The sequence below is a fragment of the Serinus canaria genome, chromosome 4A, assembly GCF_022539315.1.
Source record: "Serinus canaria isolate serCan28SL12 chromosome 4A, serCan2020, whole genome shotgun sequence".
In the NCBI taxonomy this organism is placed as follows: domain Eukaryota; kingdom Metazoa; phylum Chordata; class Aves; order Passeriformes; family Fringillidae; genus Serinus; species Serinus canaria.
In genome coordinates this window covers 840,716-848,940 of record NC_066318.1, presented here as the reverse complement: position 1 = coordinate 848,940, position 8,225 = coordinate 840,716, and the positions used below count along the sequence as shown (strand labels likewise).

The 8,225-nt window shown below is 61.4% G+C and overlaps 1 protein-coding gene and 1 long non-coding RNA gene across 2 annotated transcripts; both read left to right on the top strand.

Moving 5' to 3' along the window:
• Positions 1-3,120: 3,120 nt before the first annotated feature.
• ARL13A (ADP ribosylation factor like GTPase 13A) lies at positions 3,121-4,540 on the top strand. Its single transcript, XM_050974577.1, has 4 exons — positions 3,121-3,225; positions 3,446-3,695; positions 4,000-4,352; positions 4,404-4,540. Exons 1-4 carry the CDS (start codon positions 3,174-3,176, stop codon positions 4,538-4,540), a joined length of 792 nt encoding a protein of 263 aa, XP_050830534.1. The 5' UTR covers positions 3,121-3,173.
• An 85-nt stretch (positions 4,541-4,625) lies between these two features.
• Positions 4,626-6,646, top strand: LOC127059615 (uncharacterized). Its single transcript, XR_007777611.1, has 3 exons — positions 4,626-4,806; positions 5,128-5,229; positions 5,537-6,646. It is a non-coding gene; the product is annotated as an uncharacterized LOC127059615 (long non-coding RNA).
• The last annotated feature ends 1,579 nt before the right edge of the window (positions 6,647-8,225 follow it).

Sequence of the window (8,225 nt, the reverse complement as noted above, 5' to 3'; positions counted from 1 at the left end):
GTGTGGCTGCACTCTGGCTGGCAGGGGTGGGCACAGGGCCAGCTGCCCACTCGTAACCTGAGCACAGCCCCGGCAGAGCTCACATCGATGTGGGCTCGGCCCTCGTGCCACTTCCCTGGAGCTGGCTGTGGGTTTCACCAGATTTGGGGTGGATTTTGAGGTTTTCCTGGCTGTTGATCCTGTGTGTGTGCAGTGGGAGTCGTGACCTGGAGCTGCCTCAGGCTCCTGAGGGGTTTTCCTGTCCTCAGCTCCAGTCTCACCAGGGATTTTGGACACTTGTTTTAAAAGCAGTGGCACCCCAAGTGTTCAGAGATGTCTGGAAATCCGTTGGTGCCAGAGGGAGATCAGATCCTGCTGCCTGACACATGGCACTTCCCTATTTATAGCACCTGTGGTCATCTTTCAGCACATTCCTGTCCCTGCTGGGCTGTCCCCTGGCAGTGCCACCCCTAAACACAGGGGCAGGAGCTGACACTTGGAGCGAGTCATTCCAGCCCTCATCCAGCTAATTCTGCAAAAAGCCTCGCAGCCCGTGCTGGGTGTGAACCAGGCCCTGCAGGCTGCTGCCACAGGCACAGAGAAACCAGGAAAGGCCACCAGGATGGGGACAGGGAGCTGCTGCCACTGCCCTGCCACCAGCAGCACAGGGGTGACCAGTCACCCCAAACATGGCATCTGGCTGTGATATCAGAACAGCAACTTCACCAACCACTAACCATGCATGGCTGCCTGCCCCTGGCACGGAGCTGGGGCCTCTCCCTTGCCCAGGACAGGTGCCGAGTTCCCAACAGTGTGTGGGGCTGGGGAGAAGAGCCTGGGGCTGGAGGGAAGGGCTTGGGGCTGTGGAGAAGAGCTTGGGGCCGTGTCCATGCTGGGCTGGCACCCCTGGGGCCAGGGCAGTGTCTCAGCATCTTTGGCTCCTGGCTGGTGCTCAGCTGCTCGAGGCAGTGCTGCTGGTGCTGAGTGCTCTAGCACACACTGATGTGAGGCAGCAGGCTCCCTGTTTGCTCCTGGGCATGGCTTTTGAAGGATCTCATGTCTTTGTCCCTCTTGGCTCCACTTCCCCCACCCAGAGCTCCTGCAGCTCAGACATCCCTGTGTGACTTCTCCACACACATCAGTGGCAGCAAGCCAGGGAGGGCAGCTCTGGCTGGGAAAAGAAGCAGGAAACCTGAGAAGCAAGATAAGAGCTTCAGAGATGAAGATCAAGGAGCTGGAGCTTTTTTTCCTCCACTCTCTGCCCTGTGGTCTGAGGGTCTCCAGCACTTCCCTGCTCCCAGCCAGACTCCTGCTGGGGCTGGTTGCTGTTTCCACCCCAGGCAGCACAGGGCACTCTGTGTCCTTGCTAGGGCACAAACCACAAGCAGTGAGCAGTGATGTCCCCCAGCCTGGCTCAGGGGGGACCCTGGGTGAGCAGCAGAGCTGTGCACACATCCCCTGTGAGGGGCTGCAGACAAACATCCCCTCAGGGATCAGGCAGGGGGAAGGCAGAGATGCTGCTCCTTCGAGGACCCCCTAGCTCAGCCCACGTGGCTGTCAGGCTGTGTCCCCATCACAAGCCACGTCCAGCAGCGATGGGGACACGAGGCTGCAGTGGGGTGGCTGAGTCAGTGCCATGCCACCCAGTGGAGCAGGGGGAGTCAGTCAGTGCCATGCCACCCAGCGGGGCAGGGGGAGTCAGTCAGTGCCATGCCACCCAGCGGGGCTGGCAGTGCCACCAGAGCCGTGTCCCGACCCACCCGGATTAAGGAGCCTGCAGGAGTAAGTAATTTAAATCCAGATTAGGTTTAAGCAGCTGCTAGGCAAAGGGCATGTGAGCAGAGGGGATGAGCAGGTGAGAGACTGAGTGGCACCCCTGATGTGAGGGGCAGTGAGAGCAGGGTCTGTGCCCATGGGGTATTGCCCAGGACGGATTTTTCTCCAGGCTTGGCTGGTGCACACCAGACAGAAGGCAGCAGTGCTGTGCCATGGGACTGGGCACCCCGGATGAGATGTTCCCTGCCCTGAAGAGAGAGCCCAGAGGAGGATGAAGCACAGGGACACGTGCTCCCTTCGTAGGTGCTGCAGAGAGGCCACCCCTCTGCGCAGGGCTGCAGACCATGTTCCACCTCTTCTCCCACTGCTGGTCGTGGCTGCAGGCCATACAGGAGCCCGTCAGGTAGGTCCCTGTGCCCACTCCCGGGGCTCCCAGGGGTGACAATATTTACCCGTGTGTTTCGAGTGTCACCAGGGTGGTGACAGGGGCAGACAGGTGCCTGAAGTGTCCCCAGACTGCTGAGCAGGGCACACGTGTGCCCTTGCTGCCCCTGCAGCGGGCAGGAGCTGGCAGGCAGGGAAGCAGGCTGAGCAGGGAGGCAGTGCAGGGATGGCTCCAGGGGGATTCTGGCTCTGCAGAGTCAGCAGCTCCCCAGGAAAGCTGGGGAGGATGAACTCAAACACCTGCCTTGTTTGCATGTGTCAGGACATCCAGGCTAATTCCCTGGGACAGCACTGCAAGGAGCTTTATGCTCCTCTCCCTCCAGAGAGGACACCTTACCTTAGCTGCTGTAATTCTGGAGGTGGAGCTGTGCCACCTGCTCTATATGTTCAGGGAAGAAAATGGTATTGCAGATAACTGTAGTGGCTTGTCAGTGACAGAGAAAGGGTTGCCTGTGTGGCTCTGGTGGATCACATTTCTGGAGAGAGGACAGGACTGTTCAGCAACAGGAAAAACACCTGAGTCCAGGCAGAAACTCATAAAATCATCCTTGCAACTTTTCCCTACCTGTGTAACTCAAAATTTACTGCAAGGAAGGTGTAATCATTGACTGCCTATCAGGAAGGATCATGCTGGCCTGTGCACATAATTGCTTAATCCTGCATGCTTTGAAAATAAATCCTTGCCATAGGAAGCACCTTGGAGGCTCTGCAGTGTGCCTCTCCCATGGTGTTGGAGTGGCTCCAGGCACTCGTGCCTGTCCTCACCCTCTCTCTTGCACCAGGGATGGTCCCTGCGCTTGTCCCCAGCTGAGACAGAGCCTGTGTCACCATCCTGCCCCTCTCCTGGCTGAAATGTAGCTGCCAAGGGCAGGGTCTTCTGCCTGGGGGACAGCAGCTGTCACCCCAGGGAGCACAGCCTTTTTTGGGGTGCTCACCTGCTGTTGTTGCTCCCCAGGAAGGTGAACCTCCTTGTCATGGGGCTGGACAATGCAGGGAAAACCTCCGTCATCACGGACATAGAGAGAGGTGAGGAGGGGCACGGCCCCGAGACACCCCAGACGGGGGCAGCAGCTTCGTGGTCCTCTGAAACCAAAGGGCCGAGGCTCCTGAACTCCAGGGCTGTTCCGGGGAGGTGCGCAGGGCACGGCCTGGGGTGGGAGCGGGGATGTGGCCGGGGCAGAGGGGCGCCCGGCACAGGGACGCTCCTGGACCCCCGAGCCAGCTCTGTGCGCTCTCCCCACCCCAGCGCTGGCCGGGGAGGTGCTGCCCGGGGAGCAGCCCGGCCAGAGCCGCCTGCGGGTGGACAGGTTCGAGGTGACGCTGCTGGAGCTGCCCGGGGCACAGCGCTCCCGCAGCGCCTGGCGCAGCCACTACAGCGAGGCACACGGGCTCCTCTTCGTGCTGGACTCCGGGGACCTGGCACGGGTGGAGGAGGCCCGCAAGGTCCTGAGCCGCGTCCTGAGCCACCCTGATGCCTCCGGGAAGCCGCTCTTGCTGTAAGATTGGGAGGCAAGCTGTGAGCTGGGGGTGAGGGGGGAGCGGGACCCTGCGGCGGGGTCTGTGGGCTGCTGCGGGGTGTGGTGCCCCGGGAGCTGTCGGGGGGCGAGGGGACGTGAGGACCCCAGCAGTGCTTGGGAGATGGGAGCATCCGTGGGGAGGAGGTGAGGAGGGGGCTCCGCTGCCAGGTGAGGCTGGGGCAATGCTTCACCTAAGCGCAGGCAGCCCGGGATAAAGGCACAGCCTCCCCGGCGAGGCACGGGGACCGAGGCTGCGGTGACGGCGGCTCCTCCCGTGCCCCAGGCTGGCCAACAAGCAGGACACGCCGGCCGCGCTGCTGCCCTGCGAGCTGATCGAGCGGCTGTGCCTGGAGCGCCTGGTCAACGAGAACCGCTCTCCGTGCCGCATCGTGAGTGCGGGGCCGGCTCCGCTGCCGCTGCCGCTGCCCCCGCCCGGCGCTGCCTGCTCTGATCCCCGCCCGCCCTCCCGCAGGAGCCCTGTGTCGCCAAGCGGGTCCCCCCCGCCGGCCCGGCCCGCACCACCCTGCAGGGGCTGCGCTGGCTCCTCCGCGCCGCCGCCGCCTCCCCCGCCCCGCCGGACGCCGCCCCGGTGCCGCCTGCCCCGCGGGCCGCCCGCGGCCGCCCGCCCGCCCGCAGGTGGGTGCGGGGCTCCGTCAGCCTGTCCCTGGCCCCTTGCTCTCCCCGCAGCGCTCGTCCTCACCCCGCTGTGCTCCCTCCCGCAGGGACCGGGCGCGCCCCGGGGAGGATGCTCGGGAGGGCGCGGGGAAGAACGGGGAGCCCCGGGCGGTGCGCCCCGTCTGCCGCCTCCTGCCCCTGGTGAGTGAGCGAGGGAGTGGGACCCGGGATGGACGGGGTGCAAGAGGGGCTCTGCCACCCGCTCCTCATCCCCCTTTCCCTGCCCAGGAGGAGAGCGCTAAGGGCCCCAGGAGGAGGAAGAGGAAGGTGAAGGTGAAGAAGAAGGGCTTGGGGCAGCCAAGCCCAGCTGAAGAGCCGGAGGGGCCGGGAGTAGGGGCTGCCGGGGGGCTGCTGCTCCCCAACAGGGTCGGGCAGGAGGAGCCCACAGCCATCGGGATGGCCACCTCCCTCCCAGGTGAGAGGGGTCTGTGGGTGGCTGCCAGCTCTGCAGGACCACAGAGCCACCCCACAGGGAGGTGGCCAGGCCTGGAAACCTGACCCAATATTGGACCACTGGTGGCCGCCACCTCCATCAGCTTTGCTTGCAGATCAGCTGAGTGCAGAGCCAGGTCACAGGAATCCAGAGGGGAAGAGGAGAGGCACCTGAGCATCTCCACAGGGGATGGTGCCCTGGAGGACAGCACACCTGCCACCAGCACTCCTGTCAGCTGGCTTGGTGACAAAGGCACCCTTGCTCAGGTGTGTGGTGCCTGAAATTTTGTATTTCTCTATTCAGCACAGGGTATGAAAAAGAAAAAAAAGAAGAAAATCAAGAATAAAATCAAGTCACGGGAACCTTCTCTGGAGCAGCAGCGTGAGGAGGTCTCAAGCACCTTTGGTTGGTATTTCCCAGGACAGATTTTGCTGAAAGCATCAGGGGTCTGGCCTGCTGGCAGCGGGCTGTGAGCTGTGCAGGGACACTTGGCCACGGGGGGCTTGGTGTGGGGACATGGGGACAGTCAAGTGCTGCTGCAGGGCTGGGGGGCTGCTGCGGGGGCAGATGCTGCTGTCTCTGCTGTGGGGTGGGATGCAGGGAGCCCCCCCGAGGGGGGCTGGGCTGTCCTTGCAGCCCTCGCTCAGCACAGGCTGCAGCTGGGCCCTGGGGCTGGTCCCAGGTCAGGGCCTGAGTGCCCCCTTGTTCCCAGATTTGTACCGCCGGGCGATGCTGGCTCTGAAGATGAGGCAGGAGCAGAGGAAGCAGCCATCGGCCATCGCCCCCTGAGCAGGGAGGGAGGCACCGAGCACGGGCCGTGGTCCCAGAGGAGCCAGGCTGCAGGGCCAGTGGGCCCCACACTCCTGCAGAGCTGCCGGGTGCTCGGCCAGGGCTGGCAGAGCTGGGAAATGGGTCCTGGGGCATGAACTGCATCTTTGTCCCCTGCGTGGCTTGAAAACCAGGGATCCAGAGGGGCGAGCCAAAAGTCCCTTTGTAAGATGCCTCTGGCAGCCGGGCTGCAAGCCCGAGTGAAAAGGGAACAGCCAGCCCCCTGCTGCCCCCTGTTCGTATTCCCTGGAAGACTCCGTCTAAGCCCGGATTAGCCTGTGCAGGAGAGGAAGATCCGAGCAAACACCAGGGGAAAGCTTGTCTCTTGAAGGGACCTGTGCCCGGGGAAAGCTGTCTTTGCAGCTCAGGGCTGACCTGGCCCGGCTCTCCCTGCCTGCTGCCTGGTTCCCTGCAGCTGAAGGAGGGAGGGCAGCCCCGGGCGCTCTGCAGAGCAGCTCCACATCTGGCAGGGCTGTCAGGACCCTGTTCCCACACTGCAGGAGGGTGGTGCCCGTGCTTGTGCACCCTGCAGCCCATCAGCGAACATCGAAGTTCAAAGGCAGCTGGTGGCGGAGGCTCCATCCCCAGGAGCGGTCCTGCTGACCCTGCCACCCTTCCAGGAGGGACAGACACTGTCGCTGGCAGCCTCTGCTGCCCCAGGTGGCCCCTGCCGTGACCCAGGAGGAGAGCAGCACACCCGTCCAAGCCCAGCCTGTGACACGGTGGGGAAAGCTGCCCTCAGCCCTGGAAATGCTCCACCTGCAGCCCGGGTTGGTGTTTTTCCCGTGACACCTGCAGCAAGCAGCGTTGGAAGCTGAGGTGTGCGTTAGTCACCTCTGCTCCCGCGTTACTCATTAACAGGAGCTGCCTCTGCCGTCCAGGGGAAGGCAAATCAGGGAAGCCTTTCCCTTGGCAGGGCTGGAAAGGGAAAGGAAGAGAAACTGGCTGCTCTGCCTTGCCAGCCTGCCATAAAGCTCTGTCTGACTCTGCTGTATTCAGCTGTTGGTGACTACAGGGGTTATTTGTAAATAAACTGTAAATAACAGCAGCAGAAGTGAATACTGCCCTGTAAATACAGCACTTTCAGTAATCCCTGTCTGTCTGCTGGAGTTCCCTGGGGTGTGGGTGCTGTGGGTACAGGACAAAGTGAGGACCAAAAAGGAGATGGTGGTGAGTGGCACCCTCCCATGAATTTCGTGTTTGTTGGAAAATGCTGGAGCTCCAAACGTGCTGGAAGCAGGAAGCAGTGCCTCAGCAGCTGCTCAGGAGAGACACATTTTCTATCTCTTGTGCATAGCATCAACAGCACTTTCTACAGGGAGCCAGCTGGGTGACACAGCCCTGCTCTGCCTTTCAGCACTTGGATATTATCTAGCACATCCTTCTCTCCCAGTTTCCAGAGAAGCTGACTCAGGAGCACCAGGGCAGGCAAAATATTGTGCCTGGTGGCACAGCACTGTCGTGGTGCCTCAGCCTGGGCTGTGGCTGCATTGCTGTAAGGTGGTGTGTGAGTGCTGCACTTCTGCACTTCTGTGCTGCTCTCTCAGAGACCCACGTGTGCCAGCAGGGTCACCAGCAGCTCTGTCCACAGCCTGGGTCCTCCTGAGCCTGAGGGATGGAGAGAGCCAGAGATGGAGGAGTCTGAGCCTGGCTGAGCTCTGCCCAAGTCGATGGCTCTTTGTGTGCTGCCAGGAGAAGATGAGGAGATGTTTCAGCAAGTGCCTGTGGGAATACACCTCCCACGCCCTCTTACCGAGGCTGCTTTGCACAATGGGATTGTTTCCTGACGGCTGTGATCACTATCAGCATTCAAACCTGTGTGCTGGAAGTTGAGCAGTGAGCCTGCTGCTCTTTCGTGAAGAGCACTGCTTGGTCAGTGCCCAAAACCCTGCCAAGTCCTCCTGTGAACAGGACACCCCCGGTCCTTCCAGGCAGCACAGGGCCTGCAGCAGAGCCTGGAACATGGGTCCATGGGCTGAGGCTCTCAGCCCCTCTAGTTCCCCCCGCGGCCCTGCTGTGCTTTCTCCAATGTCATTACATTTCACTTTCTGCACGCTGGCTGGGCTTAGCCAGCAACTACACTTCATGTTATAGCCCCCCAGAAGAGGATGGGGGTGATCTTGACTCTGAAACCTCCTCTGAGAGCCCCTGGTTTGCCCCACACACATGGGCAGGGCAGGAGGCTCCCCACTGCAAGCTCTTGTTGAGAGTACTGGCACCTCTGCTGCTCTACATCCACTGCTGCTTTTTCTCAATAAAACTAAACTCTGTGGGTTCTCCCATTTTCCCCACATACATTAGAGTGTCCGGGGGAGTGGGAACCATCGTGGATTTCATAACCATCTCCAGGATTCTGATGGAGACACCCTTTGGGAATCAGCCCTCCTAGCAGCTGCAGTGAGGATGCCCCGTGCCCCGAGGGGCAGGACAGGGAGGGTGAGTCTGCTCCACACATCAGGGAGTGTGGGGTGGCAAAACCATCAGCAGCCAGGCCTGACAAAGGAAAATAACTGAAATAAGAGACAGAGATTTGTGATGTGTGAAAAACATTAGCAGTTCTTTGTTCACTAACC

Bases quoted from the DNA above. Each gene is read 5' to 3' on its own strand.
- ARL13A (XM_050974577.1), top strand. From the start codon at position 3,174: ATGGGGCTGGACAATGCAGGGAAAACCTCCGTCATCACGGACATAGAG. The intron at 3,226-3,445 runs GTGAGGAGGGGC...TCCCCACCCCAG, and splicing joins CATCACGGACATAGAGAGAG to CGCTGGCCGGGGAGGTGCTG. The intron at 3,696-3,999 runs GTAAGATTGGGA...CCCGTGCCCCAG, and splicing joins TCCGGGAAGCCGCTCTTGCT to GCTGGCCAACAAGCAGGACA.